The following is a 21,094-nucleotide window of genomic DNA, read 5'->3' as shown; positions in this document are numbered from 1 at the left end:
GTCCAAACTATCAAAGTGGTTACCGCTTACGTTTACCGGAAAAAAAACGTAAATCAATAATCCATTAAACAGCATTCATTATCTTTTTTTTTAATACATGGGTATGAAATAAAATTTAGTTTAAACTATTTATTAACAAAAGCTTCAAACAATTCAACGTGTTTCTTCCGAAAACTTAGCAGGAAAAAATATCTACAAATCAAAATGATTCTCATACTCAGAGTAGCGGATTATGGAAGAGGGGGGGGGGGAGCAGACCCCCAAAAAAGGATAAATTAATTCATTTATTATTTTTAATTGACTTCTGTATAACATATTTTTTTTTTGCTTAAAAAGATCTTCTTTGATGGAATCAATAATTTTTTTAAAAAATATGTAGACGTTCTTAAAACAGCTGTTTCTATCAAGAAGCTATTTTCAAAATAATAGATTTCTTTTTCAGATCATAAAAATGCAAAATAAAAGAACTCACATGCTAGTTTCTTTGTAAAACAATTATATTAATAGAAACAGCAGGTAGTTTCAAAATGTCACCTCAACTGCATCATGGCTTTAAAAACAAATCTATATAACTGCTTTGAAATTCGCAAAAAAATAGTTTTTGCAGACCCGGATCTAAAAATTTTGGGCCCTCCCGCAAAAAAATCAGCAATGCCCATAATAGCCTACGGGATTGCTCACCTCCCCCTCCTCCTCCCCCTTAATAATGAAAAGAGTGATTGTTGTATATTTTTAACTGCTTTAAAATTTCTGCCTCCTAGATAGTTATGTGGGCTTTTTAAACCCGATTTTATGCACCTTGTAACAGGTATCTTTAATGTACCTTGTATCTTTAATGCACCTTGTAACAGGAGAATGGCCCTTTAAATGGGATGTAGAACATGCATAATTTCAGGGGTTCCGGGGGTTTCTCCCCCGGGAAAATTTTTGAAAAAGAGATATAAAAATCTGTATTATGAGGCCTTATATGGTGGTAATTGAGACTACAAATATGAAGAAAAATAGCCAAACAAAACGTTTTAAAAGTTATGCACACAATAATAATTGAGTTCACAAAAACGCGAGAATCGTCTTTTTGCATTTTTTAGGCAGGAAGGAGCTGAATTAGGTGTAGCATGGTAATCAGACACTTGCCAAATCGGAAACTAGGGGCTCGACCCTTGAGGAGTACTGAAATTGGAGTACTGTAAGTTTTATAAGAGTTTTTGGGGGACGAGGGGAAGTCTACCAAACTGACCGAGCACCTGCCTTGGTCCTGGACGGCTCTGAATTGAATTGGGAAAGAGAGCAGGAAGCCCTAATAAGTGTCGAAATTTATGTATGCTTTGCAGTTAATGAGAACTAATTGCTTATTCTGCATTTCTTCAAATTTTCACTCGTAGTTACCCAGTTAAGACTTTAAAAAAAAACTTTCTTCTGTTTTACGTTGCAAAACGATTCGGGGGAGGGGTCCGCCCCCCTCCCCGCCCCTGTGGATACGTCCCTAGTCTGCGGGTACGTAGATCCAGGTCAGAGTTTCTGAATTCTTCAATAAAACTTATGTATTATGATGTTATGATTTTCCTAATTACATGACATTTATGACATTTTACAGCTAAAATATAAATTAATTTATAAAAACTCAAATGAGGTATGGGTCTATTTAATAGCCTTGCCCTCGTGTTATAATCAGTATGACAATGTTCCTAATTAAAACCGTTCATTTTATAATATCTCAGTGATGTTATATTGGGTTTAGTATTTAATTCGTTTCAGGGGTGCCCATCCCCGCCCCCCAAGTTCAATGGCATAATTCCCCCCCCCCCATTTTCTCAATCCTCTTTCCATTTTTTTAAATTTTTCACTTGTTTTTGCTCTTTTTTTATTGGATTTATTTTTTAAATTTATTTAATTTATTTAATTTTAAGTGCTATGGTGATTATTTTATCAGAAAAGTTCTGTGCTACGCCAATGACATACATACACACACACTAAATAAATAAATAAACAGAATGAAATAAAATAAAAAATTTAAAATAAAAATTATTCAATAAATTTAAGTTAAAAAAAATTAATCATTAAAAATTAATCAAATTCAAAAAAATAAATAAAAACATTAAAACAATCCCCCCCCCAAAAAAAAATCAAACTTTTGATTGCGCAACTTGCGCCATTATCCCCTCCTGTGGGCACACCCTCGCTTGAAATGTTAAAGATGTTTTACGTCCACATTCAAAGCATATTGGTGTATAATATTTATGTACCTAAAAGTAGACGAAAAGGCTCTAAGTGATCCTAAAAGAAACATTTAAAAATAAAGTCATGAAAACTTTGTTATGAAACACTGTATGCGGGGGGGGGGGGGTGCGCTATTTAATTTCCAGACCCCTCCAATTTCTGTATCCGCCCCTGTCACAGATGGACCGTTTTCTCTGAGGTTTTAACATTTTGATGCTTGTATAAGAGCAGTTATATGCACTACAAGTTGGTATTGATTGTTATAAAAAAAAAGGATTCGATTTAAAATCCAACACTGGAACCACATTGAACAATGCAACAATGAACAACAAAAGAGCCCTCGCCAAACGGCATCTTCGCCAAATATCTGCCAAACTAGCGATAAAGTAGCCACGCTAGAAGCTGGAACCACACCCGAAACCCTCTCCATGAAGGCGGCGAACGGCTTCCCCCCGGTTAAGGGGAAGTGAGCTATCCAGAAATTCTAGTTCAGATCAGTGGTGGTAGCCCGATCGGTAGAGTGTCGGATTCGGGGCCGGAGGGTCCTGGGTTCGAACCTCAACGGTCGAAGACCCACCGTCGTCATTAAAGGGGACTGGGCGACGTTAAATAGGCTCGTGGTCTCAATGTCCTCCGATTGAAACTATACATCTGGGGGTGCTAGCACCAGGTAGCTATTAGTTCCTGGACAAGTTCTAAATTCTCATTAACTGTTCGATCCGGTGATGGTGCTGCCATCTAGCAGTAGATAAAATAATGGAGGCAAGGCACTTAGTATGCAGTCCTCGACATAAATACAGTTGTAGTCAGTTGTGACTCTGAATAGGAATAGGAGAACAAAGGGGGTCTCAATGTCCTCCAAGTGAAACGATACCTCTGGGGGTGCTAGCACCAGGTAGCTATTAGCTCCTGAACTAGGTCTAAATTCTCTTTAACTGTTCGATCCGGTGATGGAGGCAAAGCACTTAGTATGCAGTCCTAGACATAAATACAGTTGTAGTCAGATGTGACTCGGAATAGGAATAGGAATAGGAATAGGAAGACGATTTAACATTCTAAAATGTCTTTCAAAAAGTAAAAAGATTATTTAATTCAATATTTTGATATAAAGCATAAAATTGTTTTCGCATTTTTGACATATGTGTCAAACACTGATATGTTAACCGTAACTGCCGGAACATTCCAAAACATGCATGAGAAGCATGAGCAAGTTTATAAATTCTGCCTTGAAAAATTTGTCAATTAATCCGAAAATACCAGAAATGCCTTCCTCTAAAAGTAGCGAATCAAAGTTAGCATACAAAAGTAACTGCATTTCTATTGTTTTTAACCGACATATGTTTTTAAAAACAAAACGCTAGTGACACGGAAAGATTCCGATTCCGTTTAATGCTTTCGAATTGAGTTTCTATTTTATGTGTATTCATTTTTCCCGTTGGTTCCTCAAACTGTTTAAATTCATGATATCGTATAATAATAATTTTTTGGATTCGTCAGAATTTCAGCTGGTTCCGAATTATTTTGCCTAGAGACGTACCGAGTAGCACTTTGGCCGAGTACCGAGTACATAATATTAGTACCGAGTACTCGGCCGAGTTACCAAGTACCAATTATGTTTTAAGAAGAACCACCGACACACATGTGATGAATTTGGAACTTATTGGAATAATAGTATAGACCTTCACGTCCATATAATAGTTTTTAAAACAAAATTCCAGCTGAAATTTAATTATGCATTATGTAAAAAATTTTGTTTGTGTCAAAAATTTTATAAAAAGGTAATTTTCAAAATTAAAAATAAACAAATAAATAATAAGTATTTAAATTTGACTTGTAAATTATTGCAGTACATAATATGGTTGCACTCCTTAATTAATTCTAAAATCTGCCTTGACAATATTCCATTTTTTACAACTACTCGGTATTGGCCGAGTACCGAGAACTCGGCAAATTGGCCGAGTACCGAGTAGTTACCGAGTACTCGGTACGTCTAGTTTTGGCCATTATGTTCGTACTTGCTTTTGATTTGAGGCAGTGAGAAGCAAAGGGATGAAATCGCCCAAATCAAGAATTTGGAGACAACCAGTACAAATGTTAGCTGAACCATCCCTCTGTCTTGGGGCAAAAGATAAGACAACTGCTCTACAGCATGTTTTAGAAAAAAAAATCAATTTGAATCTATCTCGGATCTTATTTTTAAACGCCTTTTACTCAAAACTTGAAAAAGTCCAATCACATCCCTTTGATTCTAACAGCCTCATTTGTCTTGAGATTTCACTATCTTCCATGAACAGTCCTAGAATGAAAAAATCGCTTCTACTAAGTATGGAGAAATTAAATGTGTGCAATATTTAGGTGAAAAAAAAAAGCTTCATTTTTTTTTTGAACATTTTTGCAAATACGTTTTACATGATGTTCTAACGAAAATTATTTTTTAAATTATAGATTGAAGAACAAGAAATTGATGATTAAACACTTATATTGTAAAACTTGTTTTATTCTTTTTTTTAGTTCATATTTTTTAATACATTCTGAAACAACAAAAAATTGTAACTTATTGCGTTTAAATCGATTATTGCACTGTATTTTGAACACTTTCTTTTGCACACGTGCATAACTGTCGAAAAATTTAATTTATGGAAGAAAAACAAAACTCCTGCATACAAATTGAAATTTTTAATGAAGAATTTAATTTCTCTACATAATTAGATTAAAATCAGCTGCATAAATAAACTACATAAGTATTTGTACTTGAATGTTCACATTGAATAAATATATTAAATAGTCAACAAAAATAATTTTGACACACTTTGTTCTGTTTTTGATATTTTCTCACAAAATATAATTTCTCAAGAAATAGTTTTGGATGCTTTCGGGCACCAAAACAGAACAGAGTGATAAAAAAAAACTTGCCAACCCTACTTTCATTTGCACACATGCATCAACATAGGAAAATTTGGTTGCTATTATCAAAAAAAAAAAAAAAACTAATGCAAAGAAATTGAAATTTTGATCAAGAATTCAACTTCTATGTAACTAGGTTAAAATCAGCTGCATAAATAAGTTGAATGTTCTCCATTGAATAAATGTTCAATACAAAAAAATTATTTTGATACATTTTATTCTGTTTTTGATGCTTTCTCACAGAATGCAATTTTTCTAAAAATATAGTTTGGGACACTTTTGGAAAGAAAGATTTCGGACAGGACAGTAAAAACCAGGGTTTTTACCATAGTGTCCAAAACCTTGCCAACCCTGTTCATATCCAATATTTCATTTTACATTTTTTTTTCAATTTTAATAGAGTTAATTTAGCATTAACTGTTTTACTCATTTGTCTTCTGTTAGTTACTTTTACAGTTATATGATTCAGAAATAAATAATTTGCTATAGTTGCTGTACAGTCATAAGACATTTTCTTCTTTTCCAACCAATGTTTGTTATTTAATTAGTTATTTTTAATAAGAATTAAAATTTTTAAATTACTAATAATTTTATGAATATAATAAAAAAAGAATACTATATTTTGTGATATTAATTGTATTAATGTATCAAAAAAATATAGTACATAACTTTTTGGTTATTTTTAATCATGAGCAATATTACTATGATTAATATGATTTATATATTGAAAATACCATAGTTGGAAAAATAAGTATTGAAAATATTTAAAATATCATGATATTTTCAAAATAAATATCGGATATATATCGTGATATATGATATGATATATACAACTGATATAAATCTGCGAACCCTCACACACATAATGTTGCAACTTCTATATTTCATTCATTTTTCAGTGGACATTGTTGACCGAAATAAAACTGATATTAATGTTGCTTTTATTTTTATGCCAATAACTTGAAAACTGACTGCTCTCGTCGAATTGAAACTGGTTTTTACTTTGTTGCTGTGGCACACACTAAGCACGGCAAAATCAAGAACAAAGAGGAAAAATATATTAATGATTGCTATATGACTGCGTCAGCTCTAATGAAACAAATCCATATGAGGCAGTGAGAAGCAAAGGGATGTAAATGGACATTTTCAAGTCTTGAGTCGCTGATAAATTAAGGGTTCGCGGATGTATATCAGTTGATATATATCAGAATATCTATCCGATATTTATTTTGAAAATATATTTTGATATTTATTTTTTCAACTACACATATTTTCAATATAAAAAAATCTATGAATCATAGTAGTATTGTTCATTTACTATTCAAAATAACCAAAAAGTAATGTACTATATTTTTATGATGCATTAATACATCATTAATATAACAAAGTAATATAATATTCCTTTTTTATTTCCTTTTCATAAATGTATTAGTAATTTAACAATTTTAATTCATATTACAAGTGCCTAATTAACTATTAAACATTAGTCAGAAAAAAAGAAAATGTCTTATGACTGTGCACCAAATGTGCATATTTTTTATTTCTGAATCCTATAACTGTGTAAAAGTAGCTAACAGAAGAAAAATGAGTGAAACTGCTAATGCAAAATTAACTTGATTAAAATTGATTAAAATGTGAAATGAAATATTAGATATAAATAATAAAAGAAACCTTAATTTTAAGTCTACATATTGTAAAAACAATATACGAAAATAAAGAGTGTTTTGAAGAAGCATTTACTATTTTGAAGACTTGAGTCTGTGCTGATTGAAAATATCGGATATATATATCAAAATATCCGATATGTATCAAAATATCGGATATTTTCGAAAATATCACGATATTTTCGAACCCTCTAAATTAGCTAAGGCTGCAGCTGTTCCCAATCTGAAATTTGATTTCGACGTTTATAAGTTCCAACAGAAAAGACCTTTAAAGGAACTCGCCTCTCAAACAGTGTCCTCCCATCATTGGTACATGGCCGACAAGCCTGGAATCTTAATTGATTCCGGTCTTAGTCTACGCAATTCACCATGCTTAGCAAGATTGCGTATAAAAATGGGAGAAAAAATTTTTTCCACCTGTACTTCATGCAATTTACATTCAGCTACACCCAAGCACATTACAGTAGACCCTTGTTTTATGTAGGGGTTACATTCCGCAAAAATGCCGCATAAATCAAAATTGCGTAAATTGAGACCTATTAATAGTATTAAAATAGGGGCTTGGTTCCGTAGATAACAAAATAGTTCATTCTAGTGATGACTCATTGTATAATAAGTTTAATGTGTACTTATATCGACTTTTATGCACAACATGCATAAAGAAAACATAAATTAATTTTGTGTTCTGTTTATAAAGAGGAGTTGCTATGATAGTCTTTTTTAAGAATTTCTCTGTAATTTTCAGAGCATTAACGCATCCATGATCACTTGCGTCATTTCCATGATAGAATCTTCCTTCACCAACAAATCAGAAAGATCATTTCTAATATCGAGTCAAAATTTTCAGTGTGAACGTTTTTGGTTGTGTGTCACCGATGTCGGTATCCTCGTTGGTTTTGGACTCCTTTGTCACACCTAAAAGCTGTTCTTCCAGTGAGTTCAGAACTGTGTGAGTTTAATAACTTTACTTCTGGGAAGAGCTCTAGAACCCGTTGCATAAAATGTCTCCAGTGGCCCAAGTTCGATGATTAGCACGCCAAAGTGCAGTTTATTACGCGTAATCTGCAATCTTTAGGAGTTTGGATTTTGAAAGAGGAGAAAATGTAATCTGTTTGCATTGCCGCATCCGCGTAAAACCGAAACTCATCCGCGTAGAGTAAAATGAAGGTGTCAAATCTTAAACCGTGTATAATTGAAACCGCGTAAAATAAACCCGCTTAAAAACGATGGTCTGCTGTAGTTGTATAGGGTTGACAAAGATGGAACTAAGGAACTTTTCTCAACAAACTTTTTGCTGACTCTGGACTTTTTTAATGTTTTTGATACTATATAATTTTAGATTTATTTATTTGTTTTATTTTATTTTATTTCTTTTTTTTTTTTTTTGCATTTGGAGCTTAGATTTTCTGTGTTTTTTTATTCTTGTAGCTGTACTTTAGCTCCTCCACGGATCCATGTCCATGTTTTGTGTCTTGAACACATCGGAGGATAAAAAAAAAGTTTTGAGTAAAACGCGTTTAAAGATAACATCCTAGGTTGGCTTAAATTGAAATTTTTTTCCAAATCATGCTATACAACAGCAAGTACCAGGGCTCCTATTACCATCTCTTGCCCCAAGACAGAGGAGAGGTTCACCTACCATGTGTACTGGTTATCTCCAAACTTTTAACTTTGCAACGCACATCCCTCTGCTTCTCAGTGCCTCATTTGTATTCATTTCATGAACATACTTATTCAGTGGCGGCAATTCGGGAAGCAGTGTCTCCCCCCCCCCCACTTTTTATGGTTCATTTATTTATTTTATTTCCCAATTTAAGAGCCAAAACTAGCAATCATAAAAACAGCAGAAATACGAGAAACTTTTTAGAACATAGTCATTTGTTGAACTTCGTATATGTGTTTACGAAACATTACTGAGCACAAGCAGTCACTTTTTGGTTTATGTAATCATTGTTTAGATATTAGTAAATCAATTGTTTTATTTAAACAAGCTGTATTTGCTCAATGAAATTAGTACCAAGTGTTTGTGACGTCTCAAAATACTTTGGGGTAAATAATGTAAATAATCTAAATCATATCTAAGTGTTTCTTCAGGGAGAGTTATTGTGTACAAAATTCTTTAAAATTTTAATAAAAACGTGAGTTAAGTTGTTAGATTTATATCAATTACCACTCATCTGCGCTCAAAATCAGCCATAGCAAAATTTTGTACTTTTTTTTTTTGCTGCTGCTAAAAATGCTATGGCTTTTGGTTGTCTTTTTTTTTTTTTTTTTGCCCCCCCCCCTCACTTTTTAGTCTCAATCACTGCCTCTATACAGTAGAAGACCGTTATTATAACGCACACCTTGGAACCAGAGCTTTTGCGTTATGCAGGTTTTTGCATTATATAGATCATTTCACTAATTTTGAGACTAATATTCAGAATATATCGATATATTAGCACTACAGAATGAGTTTTATCTGCAATGAGTGTTAAAGCATCAATATTACAATGAGTTATTCACAAATAAACATGTTTCACAATCAAAATCCTGCACTTCTGCTAGCTTCATGGATTGCATAACAGATGCCTTTTCAAGAGCCATCTGGTATTTTCTGCTTACTGTGAGAAATAATTTTCAATTTAAAAGCTTTGAATTAAGATGGAAAGATGATAAACTGTCTGAAAATTTAATTGGCCTAACCATTTTTATGTTTGCAAGACAAAACAGAGGGAGTTTTTAAACTTTAAAACCTATTTACTTCTGAAAAGTGGTGCGGTTTATAGAGGATTGCGTTATATAGGTCGGCGTTATAACGTTCTTCTACTGTACTTATAAAAGAGTGAATTCGATTTTGAGGATTCTCGCCATTCGTGCTCGGATGGTGATGGAGTCGGAAAACACGAAGGGGCTTTGATTGATCGGGATGTATTTCTTCGTGCAGGTGTGGATGTGAGTGCGAAAATAAAGTACTCGCCGGAAAGCAGCAGCTTCGTCCTGTGGAAGGATGCAATGAAAATGGTGGCTCGTCTTCCAGAAGGGATCCCAGCAGAATTCCGGAAACAGGTGACCCTTTTTTCTCTTCCGTTACCCCGAGTGATTCCTGTTATCCATAGACTAATAATAAGAATAGACCGAGCTATGGCAACCCTTTTGCTGCTCATAAACCAAACCATGGGACTGGTGGATATCCTAGCAACGGCGGGCGTCGATCGTAGCAGACGATCAACAATAAATAAAATAAATTGAATTGATGGAACACGGAAGAATGATCTTTTATGGAGTCCGATTTGTAAATTTGTTATTCTAAGTTGTAAATATTTTGCTAATATAGTGAGTTTTTTCGTTTAGATCGTATTGTGCATTTTCTTTAGTCCATTTCAATAACTCTCTAAGCAATGAAAGATGCGAGCACCCAAAAAGAATCGGCAGACGGCAAGATTTTTACCTACAATTTCAATTTAAGATACCGATGAGTACATTTTTACGTTAACGCAAAACGTTTACGCCAACCCTGGAGTAGTAGTTCCAAATGAAATAAAAGTGACTGAAAACTGTGATCAAAAACTAATGACTAATGACAAAGTAATGCATAACTAAAAGGAAAACAGTTCAATCTCTGCACCTGGAAAAAAAAATTATAATGAAAACACATTACGTCTTAAAATACATGTCGAGTGCCAAACTATAGATAATCCTGCCATCTAGCAACCAATCCGCCAAAGTGTTCGCCAAGCCTCCCACCAGTCACATGATGTATCCATGAACCCATTTTTTCATCACCAAGTCCGGGAAAGCTCAGTCTACTCTTATTATTAGTCTATGCTGTTATCTCTCTACTTGCATCAAGTAGAGCAAACAAACATTAGGGGCTATTCATTTTTTTTTTTTCCATTTTCTATAGCTTGATATGGCAACTTAATGCCATATTCTCCAAGGGCGCCCATATAGGGGGGCAAGGGGGGGCTCGAGCCCCCTCTTGGAAATTAGAACTTCCTTGTTTTTAGTATTTTTTTCTTTGCAAAAAATGTAAAACTATTTCTTCTCCAGCCATTAATGAATAAGTAATTAAAAATGTCCAATTTTAATGACTCTAATCTATTCTGAAATCGGTTTTCATGGGGAAAATATCATGCTAAACCATGATTAAAACATCTGAGCCCCCCCCCCCCTTACAATTTTTCATATAGGCGCCCATGATATTCTCGTAAGCAGGGTCAGCGAGTTTCTGCTGTTTGTAGAAATAAACTCGGGTTTTCTGTCCGGCAAAATAGATTTTTCCAGCGTTCGCCAGAGTGGCAAAAACAAAATTTGCATTAAAAATGTGCATAAAAACAAAAACATAAGGGGCCATTCATTAATTACGTAAGGGTCCCGAGGGGGGGGGGCCGTTTGAAAAATCTCTACATCCCCTTACTTCGGGGGGTAGTGGGTCGGACCCATTCTTACATAATATTTTTCAGAGTCGGTATTTCATATTAGAAATCGCACGGTCAATTGGTTTGGCAGCGATCATATTTCATTTGCATCTGGAAGGTAAAAAAACGTATTAGAATGAGCTGTTTTTTTTAAATTTGTTTTCCAAAGAATGAATAGTGTAAAATATAATAAAAGAATCGTACTATGTACGGCATGTTTTATTTTTAAGAAGTGTCGCATCATATACAAAAAAATGTCGAAAAATCATTAAGTATAGATTCAACTTCTTCTTTACTAATAATAAAGCTGAAAGTCTCTCTGTCTGTCTGTCTGGATCTCTGTGACGCGCATAGTGCCTAGACCGTTGGGCCGATTTTCATGAAATTTGGCACAAAGATAGTTTGTAGCATGGGGGTGTGCACCTCGAAGCGATGTTTCGAAAATTTGATGTGGTTCTTTTTCTATTCCAATTTTAAGAACAAAATTACCATAAAATGGACGAGTCAATTACGAAATTATCATAACGTAGAACCGTAGCATGGGTACAAGCCAATTCACCATACATTATTTGTAAATATGCTGGTGAACCAAAAGATCTTTTAAATTTCTATTGCAGGCAAAGCTGTGCGGGTATCACTAGTAGTAAATATTTCTTTACCCAAAAAGGTTTAAATTAATAATTAGTGAATTTAACAGCGATTCCGGGGATGTAGGATTCGTTATTTTATCATTTTGAAAAACAAAAGGGAATCTTACATAAGAATAGGGGGGAGGGATATGAAAAATCTAAAGTACCCTTACATAAGGGGGGGGGGTCAAAAACTGCCAAAATCATCCTTACAAAATAAATGAATGGTTCCTAAGTACATTAGAAATGTAATTCAAAGTGCAATTCACCAGAAGTATCTGAAGTCAACTAAATTTTGCAGTTGAGAAAAGGCTACTAAAATTAATTTTGGTGCATTATTTTATTTTTTCTGCTTCACTCTGAGCTTTCAAATGAATATTGCACCAAAATACTGACGAAATAAAGCATGTGGTGACAATAATTTGCACGCTATTTGTGGATGAGGATAAACAAGTGACTTTCAATTACATAGTATAATACTTATTTGTAATTAAAAATAAGATTAACTAGTACTAACTAACTAGTTAATCTTATTTAACTAGTACTGAGATTAACTAAGAGTAACTAGTTAAAATAATAATTTGTGTTTTTTATGTAGTAAATAAACATTTTTTTTTTTTTTTTTGCTCATGGTGTTAACTGTTGTGCATCTAAATAGTAACTTCCACACAAAAACATGCAAAATTGACAAAAAGTAAATGTCTTTTTTTTTTTAAATTAAGATATTTTCTTTTTATTAATTTTATTAAAGAGTTATTTCATCATGAGGGACTACGATTTAAAATTAAAATGTCACCTGGATGAAATAATTAAGAAGTAAAAAAAAATAATAGTAGATTTATGCATAAAGTTATGCATGTATAAAATATAGAAATCATAGAATTACATTGTGAATATTTTCCTCTTTATTAACATACTTTCTCCATTTTACATTTCCATTGACATCAAACCTACTAAGATTGGTGTGTTTTAGATGTAGGAAAATTGGGGGGGGGGGGGGGGGGGACACTTGTGAACAATTTTTTTCACTTCTTAATTTCTCAGAAAATGTTATCAATTTCTCACAAAGAAAAGGGTTTCAATGATTGAGTAGTATTTTCTTTGTGCAATGGATTTTTTTTCAGATTTTTTAAAAAATTATTTCTTTACTTTATGGAATTTTTTTTAAATGTCTTCAATTGTTCACATGTGAACAAGCTTGGGGCACGTGTGAACATGACTGAAAAATGCAGAACGAGCATCATATTTCCACGAAAAACTCTTTGCAACAAAACCTATACGTATATACCAATTGCATTAAAGGGTTTGTAACCTTGACTGTGTCAGTTTGAATTGTATATAGTAACTTTCAGAAAGAACATATTTTTTCTGCTTACTTTCATATTTTGAAGTTTCATAGAGGGGTGATTGTGTTCCGGTATTTTACCGAACTTCCGGTATTTTCGGACGTATTTCCGGTATTTTCATGTCCAAAAATACCGGAATTATGTTTTTTTTTTGTTATGCTTTTATCTCCCTACCTCCGCATTTTTTAAAAAATTATATAATACTCATCAAATATACCTGCAAGAGCCTTAAGATGGACAAATGTCAAGATAATTTGTATAACACCAGCTCAAAAGTAACTTTGTAACCCATTAAAAAATTAATCACATGTTCACACACTATTTTGACTCAGAACTATTTAAAACTATGGCAAAGGTGCACTTAAGTAATAGGGGTCAAAGATTACCCCCCCCCCACCCCCACCCCGTTCTCGCTTTGAAACTTTCAGGTATTTTTTGATGAACTCACAATTACCCCTGTTCATAGCATGTTCTAATCACTGGATCGACAATAAAAAATCCTATCAGACTAAACAATGCAAAGAGTTTTTTTATTACGTAAAGGTTTATTCTTGTTTTAGAGTGCGTTTATTCTTTATACAGAATGCGATGATGAATTTTAAAATTATTCTAAACTTCGGTTTTTAGTTAAGGAAAATATTTTGTCTTTATTTTCCTTGCTAATATTATATTCCACTAAGAGTTTCTGGCTGACTATTTAGTAAATAAAAAATTTGAAAAATAACAAAATAATTAATAATCATGTAATAATAATCAACAATAAATCTACAAACTGATTGTAGCAAAATAATTGTTATAAATATTTACATCTCTTTTAACACTTATAATAAGCGTACATTAATATTTATATTGCGATTATATAATTATTATATTGAGGATATGGGAACTGTTCACATGTGCCCCACCATCTACCTTAGAACTAATTTTCAGAAATAAATACTTTTTAATTACCAAATTTAAACATTGGCATAAATATACGTGATTGTTCATATAATGGTTTTCAATAATTAAATGTAACTTAGTTTAAAACATGTATTTACACGAAGAACGCAGTGATAAAAGTACATCAGCATCTGCTAAAACAAAGAAGCCGTCTCCACAGGAACATAAACTGGTTCCTTGTTCCGAAAGTTTGGTCAAGACGTAGGGCTGGTGCTGCCATTACCTGAAAGTTTAAGTTTTTTGCTTGATCCCAGTAAAACATACCATGTTCACTTGTGCCCCCCTTTTCCCCTACACTCTTGCTGTTTGAAATCTACACTACTTACTGATTGTTACATCTTTTTGATCTGTTTGCGAGATCCTTTTTCAGCTTCTACATCTACAGTAGAACCTCCATTAAGGGACATTTTTCTGGTCCCAGTCCCTTTGAATAGGGACTTCCATGTATTTGCCTCTAATTGAGGGACTTTTTTAAAAAAAATCCATAAAGTGAAGAAATAATTTTTTTAAAAATCTGAAGAAAAAAAATCCATTGCACAAAGAAAAGACTACTCAATCATAGAGACCCTTTTCTTTGTGAGAAATTGATAACATTTTCTGAGAAATTAAGAAGTGAAAAAAAGTCCCTTAATTTGATTTTGTTTGATTTTATATGTCTTGTTAAAAAAAGGGGCATTGTTTTTACTTTGAATGAATTATTGAGAGAAATTATACAGTCCACAAGAGCGTCAAACAGTACTTTGGATGCCTAGGTTTAAATTCTTATTTCCAAATTTCTATGTCAGTTAAGAGTATCTAATGCTATGTATGGATGTTTAGCTGTGGCTGACCCTGGCCAGGAAACACCTGGAGACCAAAAACATCGACCTGAAGAGGGCCTTTGCCGTCTGCCTGGCCGAAAAGAGCGATCCAGATGACCTCGAACTCGGCACGCAGATCATCAAGGTATTCTCTCCACATTACCCATTCTTTATTTATTTATTTATTTTCCGAAAGAAATTCGAAATGCGATGTTCTGTTATTTGGAGAAGTTTGTTATTATTCCTATTATTCCTAAACTTTTCTTAAACACGTGTCTTTTTTTTCCCATTGTTCACCTATATAGACTACACTTAAAAATCTCCAAGTCAGGTTGCCTCACTGTCAGTAATATTAAATCATTTTCGGATAGTTTTTTTTTTTTTTTTTTTGAGCAATCACGATTGCTTATTGTTCTCATTTGACTGTTTTGGCGTGCTATCATTTTATTTTTCCACCAGCACCATTGTCGACCGGCTTTTCACGATGCTGCACCTCTAGCGAAAGCAGTCTCCAGGTTACATCAATATCCTACACACACATGCATACACACATGGGCATACAAACTCACACACACACGTACACACACAGCACAGCGTACACAACATGCACACACATGCTTACATACACACACACACACACAGCACAGCGTACACAACATGCACACACATGCTTACATACACACACACACATGCACCCACACACACGCACCCACACACAAGCACCCACACAAACACACATGCTCGTGATTGCGAAAAACATAATTTGAATTCAAGATGCCAGAAATTCAAATTAATTTTTTTAAATTTACGCCCACCAACATCCTCTCGGACATAAGGCGCCTTGCAGTCCAATACAACAAAGATGCAGTAGCAGATCAGGGAAGCTCTCCGAAGACCACATCCTTCGGCACGTCGAGAAGAACGGGGCAATCAAAAAGATGCTCCCCCCGTCATTTGCTTCGTCCCTTCACATATTGGGCACAGCGGGGAATTGGCCAGTCCGATTTTAAAAAGCTGGGCTCGTAAGTAGTCGTGACCAGTGATGAGACCAGAGTTCGTACGCTCCTTCAAAACTCCTCCAATACTCCTTCATTTAGGAAATTTTTTCGAAGGGCCCTTCAGACTCCTTCATTTTGGTTTTGACTCCTTCACTACTCCTTCTTTTTTACGTAAAATACAACCTTCCTCTATGACAGTAACATAAAATACTTCGATCGACAACTCAACATCGTCACGAGGGAAAAGGTATAAGGATGATTTTGGTGTAGTTATTTGGTATATTTATCTTTTTCATAGAGATGTGATTTACAAATTGATTATAGAAGTCATAAAAGTTGAAAATGAAAATATTATTAGATGGATTAAGACAGTTCATAAGTGAAGTAAAACATGCTCAAATGGTGCTTGACTATTTTTTTAAGTTTTATGATTATTGTTTTTCCCTCCACCACACTCTCAGCAGCAAAACACATAAGTAGACGTACTATATTAGGTGATTGTGTTAATGATTGTTAGGTGATTGTGTTAACTGTTGTTAGGTTTTGTGTTAGGTGATTGTGTGTCATGCCTCAAGGGGGAGGCGGGTTCATGAAATTGTGACGAGAGGAAAAGAGAGGAGGACAATATGTGACATCACACAGTTATTGTAACAATATGTTTGCAAAAAATATGACGTGGGCACAGCGGGGAACTGGCCAGTCCGATTTCAAAGAGATGGGCTCGTAACTAGTCGTGACCAGTAATGAGGCGAAAAGACTCCCCCTTCAACTCTAGGGAGAAGGGAAAGTTGCTGTCTTGTTCGGTCTTCAAGAAAACACGCCCAAGATTTTACCGCTGGCAATGCCACGGAGAGATGAAATTCTTCTTTCGAGCCTGATACTGTTTGACCACGGATTGTATGTAATCTGGCAATCTGCCAAGTAAAGTCGATTCCATCTGAATGAATCTGGCAGGGAAGATGGGAAAATAGCGATGGGATATTGATACATGCGTTTTATAATGTCACTGGTGTTTTATTCATTTATTGCATTCTCAGAAATAAGATGAGGGGAAACAAAAATAGTTACCATGGAAACAACAAAAAGAAAATGAAATATTTTCATTTCGCTCAGCAAGCGTAAAAGCAAAATGGTAAGCTCAAAACTTTGTTGTGAATGAATAAATCAATTAACTTTTGCCATGAGAATATAGATGGAATATACTTTAGACTAAAAAAATGTTGTTGTGAGCAAATTTTCATTTTTACAAAAGTGAGGCTAAATAAGAGATGCAAAAGTGCACATCTGAAACAAACCAACTAACACCCTGTAAACTAATAGATATGTCAACTTCCGCCTATAAACCGGATATTAGCCTTTCCACGTAATGGATGGTCAGACAGTATTGCTCCCGAAATGACGCTTGGCGTTTCGAAGAGGGATCGGGGGACAAGGTGGATTTAATGTTGGAGCCTCTTTGGCCGACAAGTCGGCTTGCTCGTTGCCATGGATGCCGCAATTTTTATTTTTACATAGTGAGAGTCAACTACTTAGTTTTTTTTTAAAGAAAGAAATTAATTGAAATGTTTATTGAGCAATCATGATTGCTTATTGTTCTCACTTGACTGTTTTGATGTCCTTTGATTTTATTTTCCCACCGCCACCCTCCGAACCATCCATGGGCGCCCATATGCAAAATTGTAAGGGGGTCTCAGATATTTTAACCATGGTTTAGCAGGATATTTTCCCCATGGAGACAGATTTCAGGACAGATTAGAGTCATTAAAATTTGACATTTTTAATTGCTTATTCATTATTGGCTGGGGAAGAAATATTTTTATATTTTTGCAAAAAAAAAAAGTCCTAAAAGCAAGAAAGTTCTAATTTATAAGGGGGGCTCGAGCCCCCCCCTTGCCCCCCTATACGGGCGCCCTTGGCACCATCACCGTCGACCGGCTCCTCACGATGCTGCTCCTCTAGCGAAAGCCGTCTCCAGATTGCGTCCATGTCCTACGCACACGCGCATACATACACAACTACACACACACATACATACAGACACCCACACGTACACACACAAAAACATACACCCACACATACACACACGCATACATACAGACACCCACACGTACACACACAAAAACATACACCCACACATACACACAACTACCCACACATTCATGCCTGCACACAGACACAAACACATGTGCCTACACACACATACACATACCCCATACACACAAACACATACCCCCTACACACAAAAACACGCCTACATACGCACACTCATGATTGCGAGAAACATAATTTGAATTCAAGATGTTGAAATTCAAATTAATTTTTTTTTCTTCTTTCCGCAGCAAAAAAAATTAGCCTATCTTTTTTTTTTATTAATCAGTGTTTGTTATGTGTAGTGTACTTAATGATCCTTGCTTGATGTGTTTCTTTGACTTTTGTTATATGGATGCCTCACTTACCGAGTCGACTCAGTCCACAAAACTAAAAGTAGAAAAAAGTGACGAAGAAGATGTTGTTATCGATCTTAGGAGTGAATAGGCCCTCCTGTTACATTTTCTGACGTCACATTGTCAGAAATGTACTGGACTAAAATTCAATATAATTTCATGTTGATATAGCTCGATTGAAGCAGAAATGAGGATTATTCTTTTTAAAAAGTGGAGTTGACCGATTCGGCAACAGAGGCATCCGCATGTCTTTGATTGGATTTTGATTATGGTTCCTCGACCGGTTCTAGGACCTGCACCGCACCGGTTGTGGGCCCCTGAGCGGGGACGTGGCCGAGCCGAACCGGTTGCACCTGAAGAGGGTGCTCCTGGCCTATGCCCGGTGGAACCCCGGGGTGGGGTACTGCCAGGGGTTCAACATGCTGGCAGCCATCATCCTGGAGGTGGTGGGATGGGAGGAGGAGGAGGCCCTGCTGGTGAGTCTCTTTTAACTCGCTTCTACGAGAAACGAAGCACTGTCCGACCATGGATTGTATGGAAAGACAAACATATTGATAGACATCGGTAAACGATATTTAACCGCGTTCTCATTCCTGATGTAATGTAACGTAAAATCGACTTTATTCAATTTAGATTAACTTCTCAACTTTTTCGGCGCGTGTAAGGTTTCAGTTTTAGGTTGGCATCCTTTAATGCCCAATCATATGCAAACGAAGTACTGTCCGACCACGGATTGTATGGAAAGACAAACATATTGATAGACATTGGTAAACGATATTTAACCGCGTTCTCATTCCTAATGTAATGTAACGTAAAATCGACTTTATTCAAATGAGATTAACTTCTCGACTCTTTCGGCGCGTGTAAAGTTTCAGTTTTAGGTTGGCATCCTTTGATGCCCAATCATATGCAAACGAAGTACTGTCCGACCACGGATTGTATGGAAAGACAAACATATTGATAGACATTGGTAAACGATATTTAACCGCGTTCTCATTCCTAATGTAATGTAACGTAAAATCGACTTTATTCAAATGAGATTAACTTCTCGACTCTTTCGGCGCGTGTAAAGTTTCAGTTTTAGGTTGGCATCCTTTGATGCCCAATCATATGCAAACGAAGTACTGTCCGACCAGGATTGTATGGAAAGACAAACATATTGATCAGGGGCCAATCCAGGATTTTTTTTCTCACTACCTATTTTTGTGAAAGTATTGCATCATTCTATTTTTGTGATTTTTTTTTTTATCAGCATTGTTTTTGTGAACTTTTTGAGGCATCCTAATTTTTGTAAAAGAGAAGTAGAACATTATTAAGAACGAAATGATCATAACGTGGAACCGTAACGTGGGCACAAGCCAATTGGCGAGAAAATTCATCATACATTATTTGTAAATATACAGGCGAACCAAAAGACCTCTCAATTTTTCTATTACGGGCAAAGCCGTGCGGGTACTACTAGTAATTAAATAAATGAAATGTGTCTGCCTTTTGGCAATACAATTTGCAATCCACGTTAGCTTTTTGACATGATCTTACAGGAGAACTTCAGTAATAATAAATCCAACACAAAAGAAAACACTCGCAATACTAGATAAAATATATATTTATTCTTACTCTAAAAAGACTAGAAATACTATGCCTTAAAAATGCAAATTCTCGGTAAAATGCAACTCAAAAGTTCTGACTAGATACATCAAGCACACCCCATGACAGAGAATCGACAGGGGCCAATCCAGGATTTTTTTCACGCTACCTATTTTTGTGAAAGTATTGCATCATTCTATTTTTGTGGAAAAAAAAAAAAATTTATCAGCATTGTTTTTGTGAACTTTTTGAGGCATCCTAATTTTTGTAAAAGAGAAGTAGAACAAGTGAAATTTTAGTTCAAAAAGTGTAAATGTCATCTAGTATTATTTTTAACAGGTTTCGTTTTTTTTTTTTGGGGGGGGGGGGGGGGAGCTAAAAACCTAAGAAGTGCGAAAAATATCATTGTCATTTCAGCTTCATGCGCTATGTACTGTGTAAAATATAGGAAATAATGAGAAACATGGTTTCCCAAAACAGATGTTGAAAGATGGCGATACTATTGCATAAATCCACTTTGGCGAGAAACAGCTAAAAATGAGTTAAAATACTACAAAAAGGTTGCTATTTAAGCGATTGTTCATGTAACCCTGCTTAGAACTTTATTTTATGAGTAAATTTTGTTTTAAATAGAGAAACAAATTTTATATGTTAAAATGCTATTTTTTGTGCAATTCTCGATGTTTTTGTGAAGCTACTGATTTATTACCTGATTTTTGTGAAAGTACCCGATTTCAAAACAAGATTTTTGTGAAGGCACCGAAAAACGGTAGCAAAATCAGCTTGTATTGGGCCCTGTTGATAGACATCGGTAAACGATATTTAACCGCGTTCTCATTCCTAATGTAATGCAATGTAAAATTGACTTTATTCAAATTATATTAACTTCTCGACTCTTTCGGCACGTGTAAAGTTTCAGTTTTAGGTTGGCATCCTTTGATGCCCAATCCTATGCAAACGAGGAAAGTGTAAATAGTGAACGATTCTAATCGTTCTCTCTCTTTTTTTGCGTTTGTCAGCCTCTCTTGTGTTAGGTCCAGTATCTGTTGGGGTGTTGCTCCTTCTCCACTTATGGCCAGGGTTTATTCTTATAAACTTATTTTTGTTCGTTTATTTATTTTTAGTTTCTACGGACCAATAAATTTTTGGTAAGGTTTTAAACA

At 34.8% G+C, this 21,094-nt stretch overlaps 1 protein-coding gene across 1 annotated transcript in view; it reads left to right on the top strand.

Annotated features, from left to right (window-relative positions):
* The first annotated feature begins 3,419 nt into the window (after positions 1-3,419).
* The window catches only part of LOC129217744 (TBC1 domain family member 30-like), a 47,115-nt gene continuing 29,440 nt past the window's right edge, over positions 3,420-21,094 (top strand). Inside the window, exons 1-4 of the mRNA XM_054852083.1 lie at positions 3,420-3,522; positions 9,712-9,833; positions 14,922-15,047; positions 18,635-18,820. Coding sequence (XP_054708058.1) covers positions 3,420-3,522; positions 9,712-9,833; positions 14,922-15,047; positions 18,635-18,820 — 537 coding nt within the window. The remainder of the gene's footprint in view (positions 3,523-9,711; positions 9,834-14,921; positions 15,048-18,634; positions 18,821-21,094) is intronic.

Source organism: Uloborus diversus, chromosome 2, assembly GCF_026930045.1.
Source record: "Uloborus diversus isolate 005 chromosome 2, Udiv.v.3.1, whole genome shotgun sequence".
Classification (NCBI taxonomy): Eukaryota; Metazoa; Arthropoda; class Arachnida; order Araneae; family Uloboridae; genus Uloborus; species Uloborus diversus.
This window is presented reverse-complemented; position numbering and strand designations above follow the sequence as displayed.